The sequence below is a fragment of the Montipora capricornis genome, chromosome 1 (assembly GCF_036669925.1).
Source record: "Montipora capricornis isolate CH-2021 chromosome 1, ASM3666992v2, whole genome shotgun sequence".
NCBI classification, from domain to species: domain Eukaryota; kingdom Metazoa; phylum Cnidaria; class Anthozoa; order Scleractinia; family Acroporidae; genus Montipora; species Montipora capricornis.
This window is the reverse complement of record NC_090883.1, coordinates 3,228,089-3,250,588: the sequence shown is the minus strand read 5'-3', so window position 1 is coordinate 3,250,588 and position 22,500 is coordinate 3,228,089. Positions and strand designations below refer to the sequence as shown.

Sequence of the window (22,500 nt, the reverse complement as noted above, 5' to 3'; positions counted from 1 at the left end):
TAGTCAATTAGCCTGAAAAATAATCTAGGCCAGGGCAGCATTGATGTGTCAAGCTTCCAAACAGCAATGTTGATGGTGCCACTGGTTGGTGGTCATGATTCTGGAATTACATGTACCCACACAATTGTGCGGTTACAGCTTTAGTTTGGCAAGCATGCTAAGACAAAGCAGAGTTTTCAATTTTGCAAAGGAAAGCCTGACGCTCTGATGCTCCTGTGTGCCAGGGGGCGGATCCAGGATTTGGATTATGTACCGGTCAATTCCAAATCCGCCCATCCCCCCGTGAGGATGGGGTGTACCACTAAGGAATGGGATAGCTGACTGATGACGTTTTTTTTAGGATACCAGTTGTATTATTAGAAAGCCGCAGGTCATCTTGGTGAAGGGGGTGTGGACCCCCTGCACCCTCCCCTTAGATCCAATCCTGTGCTCTTTCAAATGTTTACCAAAGTGACACCTGGTCTGTCTGATGTAGTCATAATCGCTGCATGGTCATTGCACAGAAAAAAGTAAACAGTGCCAGTTTGTTGTTCCCTTCAGAGCAGCATCAAGTTATGTCTGATTGTTAACTTGGCCTGGGTTGCTCAAAGCATGGTTAGTGCTAACCAGTCTTAAATACCATGGAAACCTGTAGGTTTTGATACCTCGTAACCAACAGTTAAGACAGTCACCAACGGTCACCAAAAGAACAATTGCAAAATGATAAAACGGTGACATCTCAGCAACCACACTCATTTCCTTGAACGAAGATGATGAAGATGATGATGATGATTGTTATTATTATTATTATTATTATTATTATTATTACCATCATTGCAAGGCTGTGCTCTATTGGCGCCCGGTCGCCTGAGGCGACTAACATTTGGCTTCGGGTGAGTGAGATAAGTTACCCGGTCCCAGCCGGGCGCTCTGTCTTATTGTATTTCTAGCAGATAAGGCGGCTGAAAATTTTAATATGCTGGTGGTTACAGTTTACGAAACCTCTCAGAAAAAGTTTTTTCTTTGTATGAAACAATCATTTCAAGGGCCGTTCCACATGATTTCACATGTAAAATAATCCGTAACTTTGCACATGACGGCTGGCGGCAGCGCGAATTTCGATTCTTTCTCAAAAAATAGCATTAAATTTGAGAATTTTGAAGCAAGCAACTGTGGACAATCTATCTGTCGGTGTACGTTGGATCAGTGGCTTGATCTGATTGGCGTAAAAACAAGTTGAGAAACTAAATATCTTGAGCAAGAGCCGATACAACGTAGATTTGATTTTAGTGGTGTACAGCACTAAAATCAAATCTACGTTGTATCGGCTCTTCCTCAAAATATTTAGTTTCATTAAATTTGGAGCGTGGAGTTTGGCATTTCTTGGTTATAGTTTTAAAAAAAGAGTTGTTACTTCTGCTCTGACAGCAGTAAAGCGCAGCTGGCGAAGCGGTGCAATTTACTTTTGTATGAACCTGTAAAACGCAGCTTATGCAAATTTAATATTTTTACGATTTTCCGCGGCATCGCCTGCTTGGCTAAAATATATTTGGGTTATAGTTGTTTTTCCCTGTTGTTGTTTTAGCAGCAGAGCAATCCCGCATTGTCTTTGGTGTCGTGACAAATCATTGCGTGCCCTAAACAAATAACGCACTGATTGGCGCTTCGCTTCGCTTAGTGTTGAGATGAAGATGGATGAAGATCTTGCTGCATTGTTGATCTCAGATAATTAATTAAATAAAGAATTAAATGAATTTGGGCGACCAACTATGAGGGCTGGGCACCCCAGCTGATATGCTAAGGAGCCCGAAGGGCTCCCCGAAATTTTCCTTAGAGCACAGCCTTGCATCGTTATAGTGGTAGCGTCGTTGCTGCCCCAAATTAATCCTCTTGGAATTGAACTTGTAAATACATGCAGTTTTTAGTTTTCTACAAAGACACATTTTTTTTAGTTTGCAAACCATTTTTTGACATTCCCATTTCATCTTCAGTTGTAGTAAGTTGTATACAGTACATGTAGTTTGAATTTGAACATAAATTAGCATTTTGCAAACCAAAGGAACATTGTTTATTTTGTAAGCAATAATAAGGGCAATAATGGTATGCTATTGTCTTTGTGTACAAGTTGCAAAAGTTATTTTTAGAGGTAAGCGCAAGATCTAGCAGCTCTGTAAAGTGCCCTTGTGATAAAAAAAAAAAAAACACTTTTTTTCTTCAGATTTTGGACGTGTGTTTGCTTAACACCTCTCTGGCAAAGTTTTGAGGTTTTAGTTTTGTCCAAAGGCCGTTAAATTTGAGTGTAAGTTTTGGATTTCTTGGTCCTCCATTACTCACATTCAAAGCTGATCGATTGGACCTTAAGAGGGGTGGATCCATGGAAAAGTGACGTCAAAGCTCACTGGCTTAAATTTTTAGTGTGTGAATGCAGCTTATTATATATGCAAAACGCATATTCAAGAGTCTGAAAGCCCAAAACTCCCAATTATTGGTTTTTTGGTCACAGGGGCACTTTAGCAAAATGAATGTGAAAGGAGGGCTGTTAACCCTGCAATAAAAGGGTTGCAAGTTTCTTGCATTGTAGATTTAGTTGTTCTTGTTGTTGTTTTTAAGGTGACCTCAGTGGAATGATAGCTTTGCAACCAGCTCTTAAATTCAATGGTGGGGGACATATTAACCACTCCATATTTTGGACAAATCTAGCTCCTAAGGATAGTGTTGGAGAACCAACAGGTGCTGTGGAGTGATTTTTGTCTATGATTTTGCAGATTAGTAAATTATAGAATACAGAAAGTTGCATAAATTATGGAATTTTTCAACATGACTTTTGTCTGTTTCACTCTCATACATGTTCATATAAATTATGTAGTACCAGTTTAATTTACCATTAACCATGTATAAAACAAATAGATTCCATGTTGCCGTGCATATGTTCGGTAAGAAGAAGACCACCTTTACATGTACAGGGGTGTATTTAGACACGATGATGATTAAAGCTAGCAATCACAGAAGGTGTCAAAATGTGTTAAGATTAGTGACACTCGGCTGTCACTTTTTGTTCTTACATGTACATGTACAACATTTTGGCTTCATCTGAACAGATGCTCGGCAACGTGGTATCTATTTGTTACATAACCATCCAAGTAAAAACTCAATGAAGTAACATCATCAGGATGGGGTGAGAAGGGCTGTTGTTGGTGACATCGAATCACATTTCAACAACCTGAGGGGAAGTCATGCCTTTAAAGAGTGAAGTCAGAGTTACTTGACTCTGAGGATGACTTCTGCTTAGGTTGTTGAAATGTCAGCCAATATCACCGACAACAGTCTTTCTTACTACTAGAGTCACGTGGATGATTGTACATGTTCTTTTCTTAATAAATTATTATGTTATGATAATGTTCAGTGAAGTTGAAGATGATCATGAAGATGATCATGATAAATCATGACTTCTGGGTTCAAAGCATTTGCTATTTTACAGAGGAGAACTTGGAAATGATCAGCAAAGCACTTACTACAGGAGAACAAAGGAGTACTACAATTTCAGCCCGTAACCAAGACGGCTGACACATCAGAAATGAAGGCTGGAAAAACCTTCTGTGGATAATTACCATAATTTTAATTATTCTTGTTTTGTTTTAATTTTAGCTTATGCAATATTGACCAATTTTGATATCATTACAAACAAAGAAATACTGATCCTTTTATGTCCAAATGAAGTACTGTAATGGTATGTAGTTTGAATTTCTGTTAGTACCCCCAGTCTACAGGGTCACCCTCATGCTTATTGATGATACTGGTCTGGAATAAAAAAGCAACTGACTAAGGCAAAAGACCGTTTATACACAGGAACCATAGTTTAGGAATTATTTTCTCTAATAGGGGAATTGCTGGAAGCTATTAAGCGAGATTTTGACTCCTTTGAAAAGTTTAAAGAAAGATTCAGCATGGCAACAATTGCCATACAAGGGTCAGGCTGGGGATGGCTGGTGAGTTGTTTTTCTGTTTGCACAGTGTACTGCACAATGTAAACAAGTTGACTGCATAAGAAGGGCCAAAAAACGCTGTACGGCCCCTGCTATGAAGACATACATACATTGTACAGCTCTGTGGGATGCAGTTTTAGAGGATTTTGTTGCTTCTAAGTAACCATCCAAGTTATTGACAGCCAGAAAAGCAAATACAAACAACAGATTGGATAAATTTTCTGAGCAAATTTGTAACCTTTTTAGCCCAAACTTCATCTTCTGAGTGGACATGAATAGGATAAAGATAAAATGCTTACACTTACGTCGGTGTGGACAGGAAAATATTTCACCCTCGGTCCTGGCGCACAGACCTCACCTGGGAAGGGGGGGTACTCCCATATGGAACAGACGGGGATGCTCATCGGAAATTTTGAATTTAACCCCTAAAGGAGACCGTCTGGGCGTGGCTCAAGCTTTTTGTGACCCCTAACGGAGACCAATCTGGGTGTGGCTTAGGCAAATTTTGACCCATAAAAGAGACCGCTTAAAAACACACAAATAGGACATGCAATGAGTTTTAATGATATAAAGACATAATCATCAAATGCTTTCATCTAAAAGTAGTTTTTAAAAGCAAAATTTGACTTGTTTCTCTTCGGGTAATTCTGTTTCTTCGCGGAACCCTAAACGAGACCTTGGCGGCTTAAAATATTGGCGCTTTGCCCAGAACACCCTAAGTGAGACCAAAATCCAAAATTTACACCCCTAAGCAAGACGACAAGCATCCCAGTCTGTTTCATATGGACGGACCTTGGGCCAAATATTTTTTTGTCTGGCCCTCCCACTCAGTCATTAAGTACATAATATGTGTATTACTCATTGAAAATGTGAATCAAAAAATTGATCTTTGGTACAATAGTCACCAAAGAAGACCGTGAGCATTTAGAGACATTGTTTTTGAGGTGTTCATTTAATGTTATGAATCACCTTTGAAGTAAGTGCTGGCCTCAGGTAATAGAGGTCTTCTGCCCTGAAGAAAGCACCACCCTCCTGCATTATGGAAATTAAAATGGCATTTAATAGAGTACCCCTTTAGAAAATGATCTTTTACTTTTAGCATAATATTATTTCTTGATATACATGTATGTTTGGTGGTTGTTAGGGTTTCAACAAGGTGAACAAACAGCTTGTGATCCAAACTTGTGCCAATCAGGATCCACTTCAGGCTACTACAGGTCTGCAGTCTGTTTACAATCAGATTCTATTGTATGTTAAGACTTCAAAATGAAATTCCAGTCAAAATGTCATGTTCAACGTGGAAGAAATACCACTTGCCATTTGATGACTCCCTGTGGGAGATGACAGGTTTACAACCCTGGTCTGGTCGGAACCAACAAGCTGGGTCTTAAAATAAAAAATAACTGCAAATGGTTAGACTTTCAAATCTTCTTGGATAAGGACTATAAACAATTTGCCCTGTCTAACAAACTTTCCTGTTATTAATCAACACTGTGGCTGTGAAAGAGTCCACACACACTCTTAATGAACACCCCAACTGGTTGAAATGCAAATGGAATGGGTGGTTCCAGCAGAAATTTTCCACGGACAACCTTCGGAGCTGCTCCACTTTTTTCGTTGCAACCGATTGCAATGGAAACATGCTGTTCCATTTGCATGACGGCAAGATTTTTCCCGCCATTTCCAATGCCCATAGGAATACCAATACTTTTTTTTCTGGATTTCCTAAGGGTATTCTGCCAGTGTGTATCACTTCCCTTGTCAATAACTCTGCGGTGGTCTGAGTCATCCTAAAATGTGCTGCGAACTCATGTGCGAAATAATTACTAACTTTTGAATTCGCGTTAAGTTTCTGTGAACGAAGCAGCAGGACACCCCTGCTATTGCCACAAAGTCAAAATCATTTTCATTCCTTAGAATCCTTTCAATTTGCTTGCCACAATTGATGAGAAAGTCACAAATCAGAGGAACTGCAACGTCCATTTTCTTTTGTTGCACCTTGTCAGTGATTAACCAATGAGATGTTAATTAAGTTTACAACAAAAAACGAGACTCTATTCCTGGGAGGGAAAAGGCCTTTCCATTTGAACCGGAAATTTTCCGGAATGTCAAACCGGAAATTTTGGGTAAATGGAAAGCGCCCCTGGTATTGGTGGTTTGTCTCAGTGAATTGTACACCACCATGGAGCTGAGATGTGATATGTGCAATGTATATATCCCCATTACCATTACAACTTAAAGCTAAAGCTTTTCATTGTTCAGGTTTGATTCCACTTCTTGGCATAGACGTGTGGGAACATGCTTACTATCTACAGTACCAGAATGTTCGACCGGATTATGTCCATGCCATCTTTGATGTTGTCAACTGGAACAATGTGGCTCAAAGATATGCAGAAGCTACCTCGTGAGATGTTGTGCTAATTTATAAGTTCTCTGTTTGTACCACAAGCAATGATTCAGCTACTGCCGCTGTCTGTCTTCCATAAATAATTTTCCTTGTGACTTGAAAGAAACAGCGTTAAGTTAAAATGCATATGACTAGCTTTAACTTTTGCTTGGTCATAACCCATGATTAACAGACTCTCCTGCACTAGGCAAGGTCTTATTCAACTTTTGAGGTCGACTTCCATATACATGTATATCGGACTAAATTGGGGGAGGACAAAACAACCATTGTTATTCTGATTAGGTCTTGCTAATTAAGTAGGTATTGTTATGTTCGCTTTGATCCTTTTTTTAATGGACATTAATTAGTATTTCGGATCCGGTATATGAAAAACCACCCAACTTTTGTCTCACTGCCATTTCAACTTGTCCTTGTCAATGGCTCAGATCACCGATACATACAAAAGTCTATCATGTTGACAAAAAAATCGTCATTCACAATCAACCTTGGATGTCCAAACGAGTTTATTACTTGACAACAATATTGGATGAATACTTGTAATGAATAAAGTACAATCAACAGAGGAGGTGTGATACATCTGAAATACCGTTAGTAATGTTTATTGCACCATGTTCACCAACTGTTTCTTGCGAATGTTTATTGCACTTCAATAATGTTCACCTTTTAAGTTGTTTTATCACCACTGCCTACTGGGTTAATGACAATATTTTTGTGTTCTAATTTAAGCAGCCTCTAAGCTGTCATTAATTTTGGGAGTGAGATTGGCAGCAGTTAAAAAATGAATTTGCTCATTGGATTAAGAGTTCTTCTCCTAGAATGTTTTCCAACCACAGCAGTTCTTCCCTTTTAAAACACTGTAAGTGCAGGGGAAATGATAGTTTGTGAAGTTTAGTCGTTGTAGCCGTCCTGTAAGTGTGATGTTAAGAATAAAGATTGTTGTGAAATATTTTGTCTTCATGAAAATATTTTCACCAGGATCAAATTGCTACTGTCATCAGAGCAATGCAAGTTGTGCCAGTTGTTTGCCTTTAAGAATCCAAAACTAACAAGAATTCATTCTAAAAACTAATTATTGTTCCTTTACTTTTAAGTGAAAATACTCATACATTCCATAATCACTATCTGCCATTTAACTCCCATGGAACAAAATACAAACTACACTGTAACAATCGACCATCTCTGATTTAGTTATGCATAATTATAATAGTTGAATATTTGACTCCTACGAATGAGAATTTATCAATAGATTTTACGTCAATGCTGGGCAGTTTGAGGCATAGTTAATAGAGAGGAATGGTTATTAACCCAACAAATTTCTTTGTTGTAGGTTTTTGTTCTCTTTTTTGGCCTTGACCGTGCACAAAACACAATAGTTGTTTACTCGGTACTGAAGAACTAACCAATAGAAATGTGTTGGTTACGTAATTCATGCATAGTGTATGAGGGCAAAACAAAAGATTGTGCACGGTCGTGGACTTTCCAACCTAAATCTTGGCATCTTTGTTTGCTCCTTTGATGTTTGCCGAGCTTCAAAACCAGTCCCCTCTATTAACTATGTTTGAGGCAGTGGGTTAACAAGGGTTAACCCCAACAAAGGGAGATTTTCATAGTTCATCACATGTCCAAGCTTTAGTGCTAGTTACTACTATTCCCATTTTTGCTGAACCAGATCATTGTAGCCCAACAATCACTTAGAATACTAATTTTGATGCCCAAATTTGGTATGTCAAGTTCAGTTGTGAAAATTTACTCTTTGGACTTAAGTGTTTATTCTGGAATTAGGCTGAGCTAGGTTGGAGGTCAAATCTACCAGTATTGTGATTTGCTTAAAAGAAAATCAAGAGTCAAAAGTTGTTTGAATTGTGCAGGGCATAAGGGGAATCTTTGCTTGTGCCATTATGAACATTATCTCATTAACACCCAAGTTACAGTACAACTACATGCAGTGCTTGTTGATGAAATAGTTTCAAAAGTTCAAAGACCAGGTTAAACTTACAGTCATCTCCTCACTTTTAAGCCCTTTGCTGGATAGCAATTGCTGTAATGGGCCATACATTTGAGAGTTTTTAAACGAACTCCAAGAAACTGGTCACATGACGAGTAATATTGGTACGATTATCTGGTATATCAGATTCAACTACTTAGAGAGTTGATGAAGTGTATTTTCTTCCATGCTGGCTTCTTGGTTCATCAATCAGAAAAGGAAAATAACCTTATTGTTAAAGAGATTCCACGACTGCACAATCACCCAGACCCTTTCTTTGGCAATTTCTAGCCAGTAAACGATAATTTGTTTCCTCTTGATTACATTCTGTCCATGCTTCCATGAAGATTGCTTCAACTCTGTTAAAGAACAAGTTCCCTGTCACCTAATGATTCAAAGTAGCTATCCACTTTCTCCTTTGAAACATCTGTTAAAGTGCTAGGCTTCCACTTGGGGCAGTTGTCTTTGTCAACTAAAACTGAAAGAGGAAATGAGAAGAGCTAAGATTTGCTCTAACTATTTACAGTTGATTAATTTAAATATAAATGCAATGGCTATCCCTTGAGAATGCAATAATTTGAGGTTACTAAGACTACTGCAGTACAGCTCCTTTTTCACTCTTTCAGTAGGGATCTGGTTGCTTTTCATTTTTCTTATAGATGCAACTTACATGTATGGATTTTTAAAATCTATTCTGGGGTCCAGAAGAGACAAACTATCATGGCAGTAGAGGTATTTTGTGGAGTTGCATGCTACAACTTCTAAACAAAAAAATTAATTTTAAACCCCCAAAATTCTTTTATGGTAAAGAAAGAGTTGGAAAACATCTCTTTCATCAGTAACCCTTCGCCGATTACCGGTAATTTAATGATGACACTGAAATTCATCAATAGTGCATAAGACTGACTGAATGCACAAATGGGGGTTTAAAAAATTTTCTTTTGTTTATAATTATGCTAATTAGACTCACTAGCATCGTTTGAATGGAACAAATACAAAAGAAATGTTGGTTGAGAGTGAGGTTAGTTAGTCTAATTAGCACAAACCAAAGAATACATTTTTGGCCACCATTTATGCATTCGGTCTATGCTCGGGAAGTCCAATAGTATTATCATAGTTGATATTTTCCATCTACATGTAGATAGACTAACAGAATGACCATTTTTTAAGTTAAATGTACAATACTGCTTAACTTCCTAGATCACTCATTCAATATGAAAGTCACACATCCATCCAGATAGCCTCATATAATTTGTTTATCTATCACTTAAAGATTTCCCTGGAGCTAACTTCAGATGACTTGACTCATCAGTGAGGGTCACTCCCAGGGTGGAAATGGTTACCGGTAACAATACTAGTGAAGCACTTAGTACTCTACTCTTTAAAAATAAATGGATTCTTTGCTAAGAGTTTTGCCTATACCCAGGTGTCATTTACATGTAACTTTTCCAGCTGTACTCACTCACAGGAAGCCTGGATGGCGCAGTGGTTTGATTACCAGACATCACATGTTGGTTCTCTAAGTACATGTACTGCTCCAAGAGGTTTCTCTCTGGGTACGTACTTCATTTTTCCCCTCTCCTTACAAAAAACACCTAACCTATAATTTTCTAGTTTCAAAGAAACTATGGTGATGCGTTGATGGGAGAGTGAAACTAGAACGTGTTACCACCGTGAACGACTGGGAAAGCTGATGTTTCCAGCATTAGCCCTAAGAATGTACTCTGATGAAGGGCTTACACATGTATGCTCGAAACATCAGCTTTCCAAATTAATCGTTCACAGTGGCAATTAATTCAACTTTTATCAACACGTTTGATAAAACCAAATAAACCTACGGTATAATTTGATGAGATGATTTGATTTTGCTTCGATTTCTGTACAGCGTCCACAATGAGTGCCCAAGCATTAAATTAGGGTGCTACTTTATTTAAAGAAAGATCACTACACTTCCCAGAAAATTCTTCACGAAAAGTTTTCTTTGATCACCCCCACCACAAGTAGAGACCTATGGGCCTTTCCAAAAAGGATAAGCTACAAAAGGTCTATTTGTACTAAACATTAATATCAATAAATTTGATAATTTAATTATTTACAAAAAAATTACATTCTTTTATTTCTAAGCTCTTGTCCTATTGAAGGTGCCTTGTTGTTTAAAGAAGTTAAAAATAATGTGAAACATATATTGCTACTGTATTTTATTATCTTTACTGTAAACCTACACATCTGACGTAAGTATTGGATTTTAATAAAGACATACTGTAACAGCTGTATAAACTCAGAACACACCTGCTCTTATTCCTTCATAAAAATCACTATTTTCCTGCAAAGTAGAAGTGGACAGACACAGAGTATCATAAAAATACTGACATTTTTGTAATGAGAGTGGCAGGAAAACAATAATTTGTGCTTGACTGTCAAAATTAATACAGTATTAAAAAAACCTATTAAAATTTTGAGGCTAAATAGGTTCTTATGAAAAGGGGGTTTAAAATGAAAATTTTAGCATAACAGGTTTTTAAATTTAACGTTCTTATATGCGGGTTTTTACTGTATTTCTGTACACGTCAGGTGTTGGTTGCTTACTGGGTTGGAACTGTGAAGCGAAAAATTCCTCCTTGACTTTCACATCAATTCTCTCTGAGAGCAATTTCTTCCCCTTTTTCTATTACCGTAACCTTAATTTTTGGAAAACTGAAAATGATGATGTTGACATTCAACCATACTTTGGATCACCTTATGTTGAACCCCGAACACCTCAGACTCAAGTTGCTCAAGTCAGGCTCATTGCTATAACCATTGTGTCGGTCCTGTAAAAACCATTAGGGACCTTTAGCTCAAAAGCAAGGACAATGACGACAGCTACAAGAATGCCACAAAACAATACAAATGTAGCTTTAGTTAGCAAAAACAACAACTCTGCACGCCCTGCACATGCGTTTTACATTTTGATACATTTCTTTGCCGTTCTCGTCCTGACAACGACGTGAAATGATCAAATTTCAGGTTGTATGGAGGAGGAAGCGAGCACCTGATGATGACTTTTCAATTTTCTCTCTAAATATCCATACTGTTCTCACCAATTTTATTCTTGGAATGGGGACTCACATTTTCCATGCCGAGCGACTTGGAGTAATCACAAAATTATTGTGTTTTCGTAGGCATCATCGTCATCCTTGCTTAAGGTCCCTATTAAGTAGTCACAGTAGTTGACATGGGTTAGCTCTGACTAAGCTTTGAAGAACTCAGCCAATCTAACTAGGTACCATGCAACTGCTGACCAGTTGGCTCAGTTGGTTGAGCATCAGACTACTGTGCAGGAGGTAGCGGGATCAAAAACTCAGGCCCAACCAACACTCAGGGTCTTTAATCACTGAGGAGAAAGTGCTGTTATTGTCATGACATCTGCAAATAGCTAGACTCTCTACTCTTCTCGGATAAGGGCAATAAACCACAGGACCTATGTTTAACGCTTCAATGCTCATAACGGATGTAAATGAACCCACACACTATTCGCACAGAGTAGGGCGTGGAGTTTCCCTGGTGTTGTGTTCTGTCCTCCTGTGGTGTAACATAGTTGAAGGAAAACTCTCGGAGATACTAGCTACACTGAGCTACTCTAAAATCCAAGGGTAAATAAAGAGATGATGATGATGATGATGATGATGATGCCGGGTGTAATGGGTTCACACCTGATTAGACCAACCCTCTGGGTCTGAAAAGAAAGGTGCCTTACATAAGGTGCCTTAAGGTGCCTTGTATAATTATCGTGGTCTGCCCTGAGGGGACCTGAAGTCCTACAAAGCACACTTCCTACATTACAAAAATATTTAACCAACTTTGTGCTTACTAAGAGAGGAGGAAGAATTGACATCAAGTAATTTCATTTGAAATGTTGATAAATGTTACTTTTTGATGTTACCTTTTTCCTTTGTCTTGACTTGAAGAGTGATTGATTAACATAAACAACAATTTTAAAACAACATTTGCTTTCAAGTAGAATGCTGTATGCGAAACTTACCATGCATCTCTGAGTTAATCTGTATTCCATCTTCAAACATTCTGCAAGACTTAGTTTACTTCCTTCTTGTAATTGTCTTAATGTTACTTTCATTGAAGTAGGAGACTAAAACAAATAAATAAAGCACTTAACAAAAATACTTCCAATAGGTTGCCTCATGACTAAGAAACTTTCTCATGCATCAGTCAAGTCAATTTAAAGGAAAATCTGAGAGCTGAAGCATTGTAGAATACTCTCTCTTGGCTTACTGGAGAGCCTGGGGCTGTTAAGTGAAAGGCCTGTTAACTTTCCAGGCACAAAAAGCAAATAATAATATTATTATTGTGAACTAGGAGCAGGCAGTGTGGCCCAGTGGTTAGGGCGCTTGCCTTGAGATCCGGAGATCCCGAGTTCAAGACCCACTCTGACCACTCGCTGAATTTGTTCCTGGTAGTCCCTGGTTCAACTTCCCAGCTGCACTTGTAGCTGACTGGTTTGCCTCTGGCCAGTTGTGATTCTTAACAGTTGTTGTTGTGTTCTGTTGTTTCGTTGATTGTTTCATTGGCCCTGAAAAGCCCCTATGGGGAGCGGTCAATTAAGTATGTATTGTATGTATTGTATTGTGACTACAACTTTCAATACGTGAAAGATACTACGCATCATCAAGTAAGAACATGGAAAAATCCAAGCCCCACATGGGATTCCAACCCACAATCCTCTGTGATCAAGTCGGATGCTCTAACCACTGAGCTACTGGAGACTCTGTGGTAAGCAAGGATTGACTGGAACTGCATCACACAGTCACAAAGTCAAATTTTTCAATAACCATATATCACCCTTAACTGCATTTGCGCAGTCACATTAAGGCACATCGGACGTGGGTTCAAACCCCATCCAGGGCTCAGATTTTTCCGAGTTCCCATTTGACGATGCATAATATCTTTCATGTATTTCTGGATTGCTTTTAACTTGAAAACAATAAATGAAAATTCTGACTTCCCTTGGAACATTACTAAACAACGAAACAACGAAACACCATGTATGACCCTACCAAGCATTGAATACTAACCAACAAAGGTTGGATTTAAGATTAAACATCGTCTTAGCGAGAGCACGGTCAATACAGCTAGGCTGAGGCTTGAGGTTTTGCTGTAACAACCGAACTGTCCATATTATCAAGCTGTTTATGATATGGCTAACTGAATGGTTCTAAAGAAGAAAAAACTAATTTGCATAATCTATAATCAGCATTTCGGGAGAATAATGTCCTGGCGCTTAGCTGCTCTTAGCCAATTAGAGCATGCGTTATATTTCCCAGAAACACTAACCATATAATAAAAATAAAACACTCATTAGAATTATTTACAAAAACCATATTAATAACGTGTAGCCTGTTTTTCTTGAAGGATAATGTTCTCCTCTCACAATTTGAACCTTTTGTTCAGACTCCAGAGGGACACGCTTTTTGCGGAATGTTTTTGAAGTCCCTTAATCAACTTGAGCAGATTGTGTTTTATTGGGTTGCAAACCTGATAAAACACTCCTGCTCATTTATTAAATAGCACATAAAGAATACATACCATTTTATTTAAGATCTGAAAAGGCAAGACAAAATTAATGGAAATTTCATTCAATGCTCTGTACATAACACAAGACAATCTAAGCTGAAGTGACAAATTAAACTGCACATTAAGGCAACTGTCCTTCTTTTTCTTTAATTAAAATCTAAAAAGGGGTAAAAGCTTAAAATTGATTTGATCGAGACAAAAATATTTTATAAAATAATTAGGATAGTACACGCACTCTCATTGGTCAATAGCTGTGTTTAGAACAGAGTATGGCTGTGACGGCTGTGACATCACACAAATTTCGATTGGTTATGTGCCCTCACACGTGCGTTTTGATTGGCTGGTAGGAAATATTAGCGTGTATCAAGAAAATCTGTTTCAATCAAGAATTTTCCTTCATTTGTTGAATTATCTTTAATTTGAGAAATATTTTATAAAAGCAAAAGAGGACTTTTTTCCGTGTTTCCATAGCCTCATCTAAACACTCCAGGAAGTTGGGAGAATTCTTGACAGTTATGCAAAACCTCACTGAGCAAAAAAAAAAGAACTTTACTGAGAGCGAAACAAAGTCATCTAGAAAATAGGAAATACACTATAATTATTATTTCACTCGTTTCATTCTACATTCATGCTGATCATCTCCTTCTTTCATTCATCAGCCTACATTATTGACAAAATATGTAAAAAGAAAATGATAAAATTTACCTCAATTTGCTGCAGTGCCCATTCTGAACCATCTTTCTCTAATGCATCAAGAATATCCTCCACAGTTTGTTTATCAAAACAGCTACATGAAGTTCAAATACTCATTAAAGACAATTAAAATTTTATTAATAATAATAATAATAATAATGATGATGATGATGATATTGAAGAAATGTACAGCAAAGGGGACTTGGGATGCTAAGAAAAAATCTGAGTGCTCCTTGGCAGGAGTTGACGCTGCAACCTTACAAACACACTGAGCTTACCGGTAATGAGAGACTCATAGGAGCTAGGCCATTAAACTAGGTTAATAATGATAATGTTAATTATAATAAATATCATTTTTGGATACAGATATCAGAGATACATGTATACTCAAATGTATGTTTTGCTGAAAAACAACAGAAGAAATATTAAAAAATCAAACTTTACATGAGCCAAATCTTATTTAAGTGAGAAAAATCTATTTTTTTCGCTCATTTGAATTAGTTTCAGCACATGTAAAGTTCGACGTTTGAAACGGGCCTAAATGACAAAAACTAATTTTTAAAAAAACCCAACAGACAGGAGATAACTGTGTTGCAAAGAACAAAGAGAAGTATAATTGAATTCAGGGCCACATTAATCCACATACTGGTTATAGAGGGATTTGAACCTGGCACTCTCCGATTAAATCTGGAATTCTAATTCACCACTAAGCCATCAAGCCACCTGACTAGCAAGCTCTCTTAGGGTGTCGATCCCTACCCCTGCCTCCTGTATTCATGAATGCTTTCCAAGCAGGCTATCAGAGCAGTTACTTTACCTACCTATTGATCTGGTGTGTAAATTTCTCCAGTACAAACTCCTTATGTCCCTCAGAACACTGCAAAGAGATGGTGGATGTTCCAGGAAAAACATACATGAACATAAAGTGAGTTTCAAAGCACAATATCAATGTCCTTTGGTTTCATGGAATGTCATTGAAAATTCTAGTGACAGTGATCATGATTAGGAGTGGAATCATCAAATTAAACTGAATCTTATAACTCTATTCTACAAAAAATAATGTATTCTTTCAGCTTAATATAATTTCAAATAAATATAATAATTTCATAATTTCATCTCGCATACACTATAAATATAAATGTTAGACAGACCAAAGGGGTTATTGCGAACAGGACATGTGGCTGGCATGATTATTTCGGGGGTGAGGGGTGAAGAGGGTGAAAACTGAAACAACCCACACCTTTACAAATAATTATGCTAACCTTAAATCTAAACATTATCTAAAGCATATTGTTTAGCTTTAGGTTCACATTTTTCTAAAGATTTGCGTTGTTTCAGCTATTGTACCCTTCACTCCCTTCACCCCTCACCCCTGGAATGGTCATGCCGCATGCAAATAAAGTCTAATAAAATTACAATAAAAGGACACTAAGGAAATTACAAAAATTATGGACAGTGGAACTGGTAGTTACAAGATACGAACCAGGTGCAAGGAATGTCTATATTGAAAGTGGTGTCCAAAGGGCGGGGAGTATGCAAATGAAAATCCAGTTTAAGTTAATAATAATTTAATATCCAGACAGATCTCCATAAGTGCCAAACTTTTTGTTTAATTTTTAAATTATTCCTTTTCTTTCCTTTTCTTTTAATCACCTATTGTTCTTATTTGATAATATTAATTTATAGACTGTAACTTACAAACAGTTATGTTTAGCTAACATTGAAACGCTGTCATTTTTAGCGAACTTTCTTTTAATCTTAAAATGTTTTTACAGTAAGAAATACTTTTTCATAATTTTTTACCATTGAATTCTTTTCCAAATCCTTTTATCTTTGTACAAATAAATTAATTAATATATCAATTTTATTGGATGTTGGTTTTTTGATGAAGGTAGGGTACACAGAAAACACCAGAGTGGAGAATTGACAAATTTAACCCAAGTGGTGTCCAGTCTGGGAATCAATCCAATAACATTGGTTGGAACCCAATGTTTGCACCAGTGCACCAACCATGCTGAATACCGGGCTCACCCTTTCACTCACAATAGAGACAACAGATTTAACTCTGGCTAAAGCTGCATGATTTTCATTCGTAATTAGGACCCCCTCGAGAGTAAGAGGGTTAAAAGATAGACCGGATGGGTGGGGGTAAATAGGCTTGCAAAACAAAGAATAATTTATTATTGACTTACCAGTTTGTCATAATCATTCAACACTTTCTGAATGCTGTGTAAACAAGGATCAGAAAGACCAAGAAGAGATGACTCCAGATCTGCTAGCTTAAATTAAGCAGGAAACAACAATTTTGATGAAGCCAATCAAACCCAAATTAATAGAGACAGGGATCAGAGAAAAGGAAAAATCTTTACTATCTCAACATCCCTAAGCAGCACACTTTCTCACAGTCCATCTCATAATATTATGAGTGATGTCACTATTTTGCTAAATAAACTTAGCACCAGATGTCACGCAATTAAATACTTTGAACACAAAATAGACAAAACAAATAGTGAATTAAAGTAATTGGGTGAACAAAGCCTGTGGCAAGATAAGTGCGACTTTGGGGTACATGCAAAGAACAAAACTGAAGCTTGCTCATCTTCCCGCTAAATGGGAGGAGCATTATTAAGTATTGGCAGAGCATCTCTACGTCCACAGATACGCATGGGCTGCATCAGACAAGATAGAGGGAATTAAGTAAGGAACAACAAAGGTTCAAGAATTGTCAACAGCTTGAAGGAGGTCACAGCCTGACTCTACAACTATGAGCAATAACCCCTAAATTAACAATGACTTGCCCTGTGGATTATCATTCAAGACAAATATCTTAATTTACCTCGATCAGTACTCATGCCAAGTGACTGCCTCATTTGAATTTTCTCATGTCTGAGGTATTTAAACCATGTTTTGAGAAGAACAAACTTCAGCATCATTTTAGTTTAGTTTAGGGAGGACAAAGGCAAGACAGGAATAAAGTACCTTTTCACTTGCAACAAAATGTGTTGCCACTCCTGCAAGTTTTACATCATAGCCTTTCAATCTATGACCTGAAAAATTAAATGCGGGAATATCTTATACCAAGAAAGTCTTTCATGAATCCTCACCTACATAGAAGACATAGAAGTCATAGAACTCTACTTGTTCTACTGTACATCACAAATGAAAAAAAAAAAACAACAACAATACACTGCAGCTTGAAAAAAGATACCCCTACATTTAATGAAATACCACAATAACTAAGAATTAACAAATATTGGATGAGGTTGAGCATGATAGTGATAATTATCAAGGCCAAAGTTTGTGCTATCTGCCGATAACACAAACTGAGGCCTTGATAATTATCGCTACTGTATCATGCGAAAACCGAATCCAATATGTGTTTTATTATGCATATTCCTGAGCTGCACTTGTAAAGACACAAGGACTGACTCATCCATTTCTTTGCACGAGCGGCAAATCAAAGAATGTTTCTGCGGTTGATAGAGTCTTCTTTCCTCTTCTCTGCTGGTTAGTGTATTAGGTGACATCACTTCTGCATGCATAAAACTATTGTCTGTAGGTATGACGTCAATTCCACATATATAAAAAGTATTGTCTGTAGGTATGACGTCAGAAAAACAGAGCAAGAAAGAATTAGATGCGTGCTCATAGCCAATCAAAATCGAGCTGGTGACGCTAATGTATAATAATGGCCTTTCCTTACTTGCTTACATGCTGTTTGTCCAGGATGCAAGTAATAATTATTATTAGTATCACCCAACTAGTGGACTAATGCAAATCATGCATTTTGATTGGCTACGCTACTAGAGGACTATTTGCTAATTAAACCTATTGTTTTGTGGCGTTCTTGTAGCTGTCATCGTCGTTGTCCTTGCTTAAGCTCCCTATTATTTCCATTCTGGACATAACCTGTCCTTACCTGTGAGTGCTAAATAGATACCAAGTTTGCCTTTCATCCTAGGTAATACATATCCCCCACCAACATCAGGAAACAAGCCTGAGGGTAAAAAAAAAAAAAAAGGGAATTTAGGTTGGTGATGGAAGAACCTGCTTCAAGATGCCATTGAGAGTGTTTTTAATAGCAGGGTTTTCTCACCAAATGCCAAACCTACCATTCATCAAACTGACCTTGGCTATGAAAAAGGTGGATACATGTAGTACCAACTTAGACCCTCACACCTCACCCCAGCGTAGGGGCAAATTGGTCTGGCTTTTTAAGTTATACATGGGAAATTTTCCTGTATGTGTATGGCCGGCGTATTCACGACCCCCAGGCATGACACACGTGGAATGCATGTTTCGCGGTTTTGTTGGTAACGGTGGTAACTGGAGGTCAGTTAATTATAACCCTTTCACTGCCATAAATGCCCTTGACACTCACAGATTTTACTCTGCGTGTCTTGTCTCTGTGTCTAACAATGGGAAGCCCTTGGCGGTGAAAGGGTTTTAAAAAAAAATTGAATTACCCCTGTACGCATTACTTGCCCAACCCGTAGAAAAATGTGACTGCCAACACCAATGGCATCTCTGCCCCCTCTATGGGAAGTTCACAACATTTACCAGGAGCATGGCAATAGAACAAAAACTAAAAGAACAGATAACTCTGTAAGCACACAAGGATGTACTTGAAGTGACTTAACAGAAAAGAAACTATGGCAATAGAAACAGGTTTCCTTGTATACCTACTACATGTATTTAAGAAAGTGAGGGATGGGGGTCCGGTGAGAGGTGCTTATTCGAGAGGGCCGCTTGTTTGACATTATGGCTGAGGGAGAGGGAGCTTATTCGAGGAAATACAGTATAGGACCTCTATTTAATTTGTAGTACTTGTCACACACACACACACACACACCTATAGCAGTTTCTGGCATGGCAAACAATGTCTTCTCAGTGGCAACTCTGAAATGACCATGGACAGATAAGCCAACACCCTACAGGAAGTGAAAAAATGATGTTGACATTTTTGTTTGCTGCAAGACTTTCTCTCACATCAACCTGAGTCTATATTGTGCATGAATCAAAAAGGACAGAGACAATCCAGTAAACCAATCAAAACTCGAAGTAATTACATGTAGCCGACACAAAGCGCTGCAAAATGTGCATGCAAAAGCCATGATTGGTTTTGGTTTCACTTGTGATTGGTTGAAAAAGTGGCACAAGAACTTTTAACCAATCATTGAGTGAAGTAAATGCAAAACCAAAGCAATTCGCTAATTACTTTAACACTCGATTGAAAACCGCTCTATATTAGCAAAAATCAGATTTTCCAGTAGATTCTTTAACTACTACATGTACTACTACTACTACTACTACTACTACCACTTCACTATCACTACTACTGTAACACTACTACTATGGCCGAGCTAAAGCAAGCCTCGATTCAGCATGCCTCTTCCAAGGTTTCCCTATTCAACATAGCTCTTCTCAGTTTTTCCGCAATTTCAAAGCTACTGTCACTTTTCAGGTTGTCTACATTGTATATAGGTAACAGCTTGTAATCCCACGTTCATGCATCCACTCAGCGGCTTCCAAAGTACTGGATTAAATGCTTCTTCCTACAGGTGTCTAACACAATGACCGGCTAGCTTCAACCTTCTGAAACCCACTTTTGATTATACTGGTCGTAAATTTCCATATAATTCCTTGTTTGGTGTAACATCCATCTAATTTCTTCTTCATAGCTTTCATGACTGTCTCGCTTCCATAAAGCAGGATAGATTCTACAGAGGCCATGAAAACCTGCTCCTTGATCTTTCTTCCTTTCTTTATTTATAGATTCTTTAAATGTAGATTCTTTTAAGTTAACCCAAAAGGCAGTCAGTAGGAGCGGCAACTTGTTACACCCATACAACAGTGTGTAATACATGAACATGTGTTGAAGAGAGCTCGCCTGTTTAAGCAACAAGCAACTTGTTCGTTGTGGATCCAAAGATACTGTACAAAGCAATGTTTACTCAAGAACATAATGACAGCACTAAATTAATGACTACTCACCCCTCCCATGGTTATCCCATTGATCAGTGCCACATAAGGAGTTTTCAGAGTACCTACAGGTGTGCATACATGTAGAAATTAACGCATGGTCTCCAGGGTGCTCTAGGTTTTTTTTAAATTCAGGTACCATACATGTAACCTCTGCCGCTGACACTCAGAGGGTAACAATTATAGCCCCTGGAGAGTAAAACATTATTAACAATGTAACATGCAAGCTGATTTGTAATAATTATTAGCATGCTTTACGTAGTGTTTCTGAACCACTTAATTAAATAAAATAATTAGGATAGTATGCATACTCTCATTGGTCAATACATCTACCTGTGTTTAGATGAGTATGTAAACAAAAATGGCTGTGACAACACATGAATTTTGATTGCTTATGTTGTCAGACGTGTGTTATGATTGGCTGGTACGAAATATGAGCGTGTATCAAGAACATCTGTTTCAATCAAGAGGTAAAAAAACCAGCATTTTCCTTCATTTGTCGAGTTATTTCTGAGGAATATTTTATAAACGCAATAGAGGACTTCTTTTCGTGTTTACATTGCCTCACCTAAACATGAGGGGGAGTTGGGAGGCCATATAAACATGGAAAAAGTCCTTCTACTGCTTAACTAGAACACTTATTTCTTGAAGTTTCCAGCAGTGTGCAAACGTCTCTCACTCTCAGATTGTCAAATTGGCAATCGAAAGTTGTAAAAATATATCAATGAAAGAAGATCAATTGACAAGGATTCAACAAGGCTCAGCTGGAGATGTCTGATCCCATCAAAAACCCAACTTTTGTTCTGATGTCTTTTCATTGGTCGAGAGCAGGGTTGGTGCAATGTTGAGCGCACTCGCCTTCCACCAATATGCCCCAGGTTCAGTTTCTTTACTTATTAATTTTATTTATTTACTGATTGAGTGTGAATACATACATGGTGCAATAACAACAGGACATAAGCCCACTACAAGGTTATCCACCAGGATACACCACAGAAGACAAACCACAACACCGGGAACTACATGCCCTACTTCATTATGAACATTGAAGGGTTGTGAGACGGGACCTCCGGCTGATCGTCCTTATCCGAGAAGACTAGAGAGTCTAACCATTTGCAGATGTAATTACAAAGGCAGCACTTTCTCCTCAGTTATTTATTTTAAACACCCTGAGTGATGGTCCGGCCGGAGTTGAACTCACGGCCTCCCACATAACAGCCCGGTGCTCAACCAACTGAGCCACCGGTGCGCGGTCTGGACTCAATGTCATATGTGGGTTGAGTTGTTTGTTCTCTTCTCTTCTCTGGGAGGTCTGGTTTTCCCCTCTCATCAAACCCCAACAGCTGAGTTAATCTGAGTTAATTTCACATACTTTGATTTGATTTCCAATGTCCCCAGTTATTCTTACCATTACTTTGCGTACCATTTTCCAGATTAGTACATCACTATCACTGGTTTATAAGCTTCAGATATTATGATAAACTCTTACAGCTCACCAATGGCATAATTTAACATGTATTCTTCCTTGAAGAACAACTTTGTAAGGTCATCACCCTTCTGGCCAGCTTCAGCAACAGCTGAAAAAGTTTATAAGATGACATTCTTACAGATTCTGCAACATTGATATACATGTTGGACAGGTGTACTTGGTTCTCTCTAATAGACAGTTTATTAATTGCTCACCCCGAACATCTCCCCCTGCACAAAAGGCACGGTCTCCAGTTCCTTTAATCACCACTAAATTCACACCTGAATCAACATCCCATTTCTGTAAACACCAAAATATTGGTTATTAGTTTATTTTTGCCCAAAGATACATCAGGCTTAGAGAAAGAAAACACAAAACTTTGTTGAAAGCCAAAATAGACATCAAGCACCCAGGGTGCAGTCCTATTGGGTGGTTT

General features: G+C 38.0%; 2 protein-coding genes across 4 annotated transcripts in view; one reads left to right on the top strand and one right to left on the bottom strand.

Moving 5' to 3' along the window:
- Positions 1–7,315, top strand: part of LOC138039679 (superoxide dismutase [Mn], mitochondrial-like) — a 7,935-nt gene extending 620 nt beyond the window's left edge. Inside the window, exons 2-5 of the mRNA XM_068885551.1 lie at positions 2,590–2,709; positions 3,859–3,965; positions 5,107–5,179; positions 6,225–7,315. Coding sequence (XP_068741652.1) covers positions 2,590–2,709; positions 3,859–3,965; positions 5,107–5,179; positions 6,225–6,370 — 446 coding nt within the window. The 3' untranslated portion in view covers positions 6,371–7,315. The remainder of the gene's footprint in view (positions 1–2,589; positions 2,710–3,858; positions 3,966–5,106; positions 5,180–6,224) is intronic.
- Positions 6,953–22,500, bottom strand: part of LOC138039315 (3-hydroxyisobutyryl-CoA hydrolase, mitochondrial-like) — a 27,817-nt gene continuing 12,269 nt past the window's right edge. For 2 of the 3 annotated variants that reach the window (XM_068885524.1, XM_068885517.1), the window contains 13 exons: positions 22,280–22,364; positions 22,093–22,173; positions 20,609–20,661; positions 19,467–19,545; positions 18,534–18,611; positions 17,594–17,661; positions 16,807–16,893; positions 15,436–15,491; positions 14,627–14,708; positions 13,934–13,948; positions 12,375–12,479; positions 10,643–10,676; positions 8,578–8,831 (listed from right to left, as the gene is read on the bottom strand). In XM_068885524.1, coding sequence (XP_068741625.1) covers positions 8,716–8,831; positions 10,643–10,676; positions 12,375–12,479; positions 13,934–13,948; positions 14,627–14,708; positions 15,436–15,491; positions 16,807–16,893; positions 17,594–17,661; positions 18,534–18,611; positions 19,467–19,545; positions 20,609–20,661; positions 22,093–22,173; positions 22,280–22,364 — 939 coding nt within the window. In that variant the 3' untranslated portion in view covers positions 8,578–8,715. Of the gene's footprint in view, positions 8,832–10,642; positions 10,677–12,374; positions 12,480–13,933; positions 13,949–14,626; positions 14,709–15,435; positions 15,492–16,806; positions 16,894–17,593; positions 17,662–18,533; positions 18,612–19,466; positions 19,546–20,608; positions 20,662–22,092; positions 22,174–22,279; positions 22,365–22,500 lie in introns of all 3 variants that reach the window. The other variant, XM_068885509.1, reaches the window with a different exon arrangement.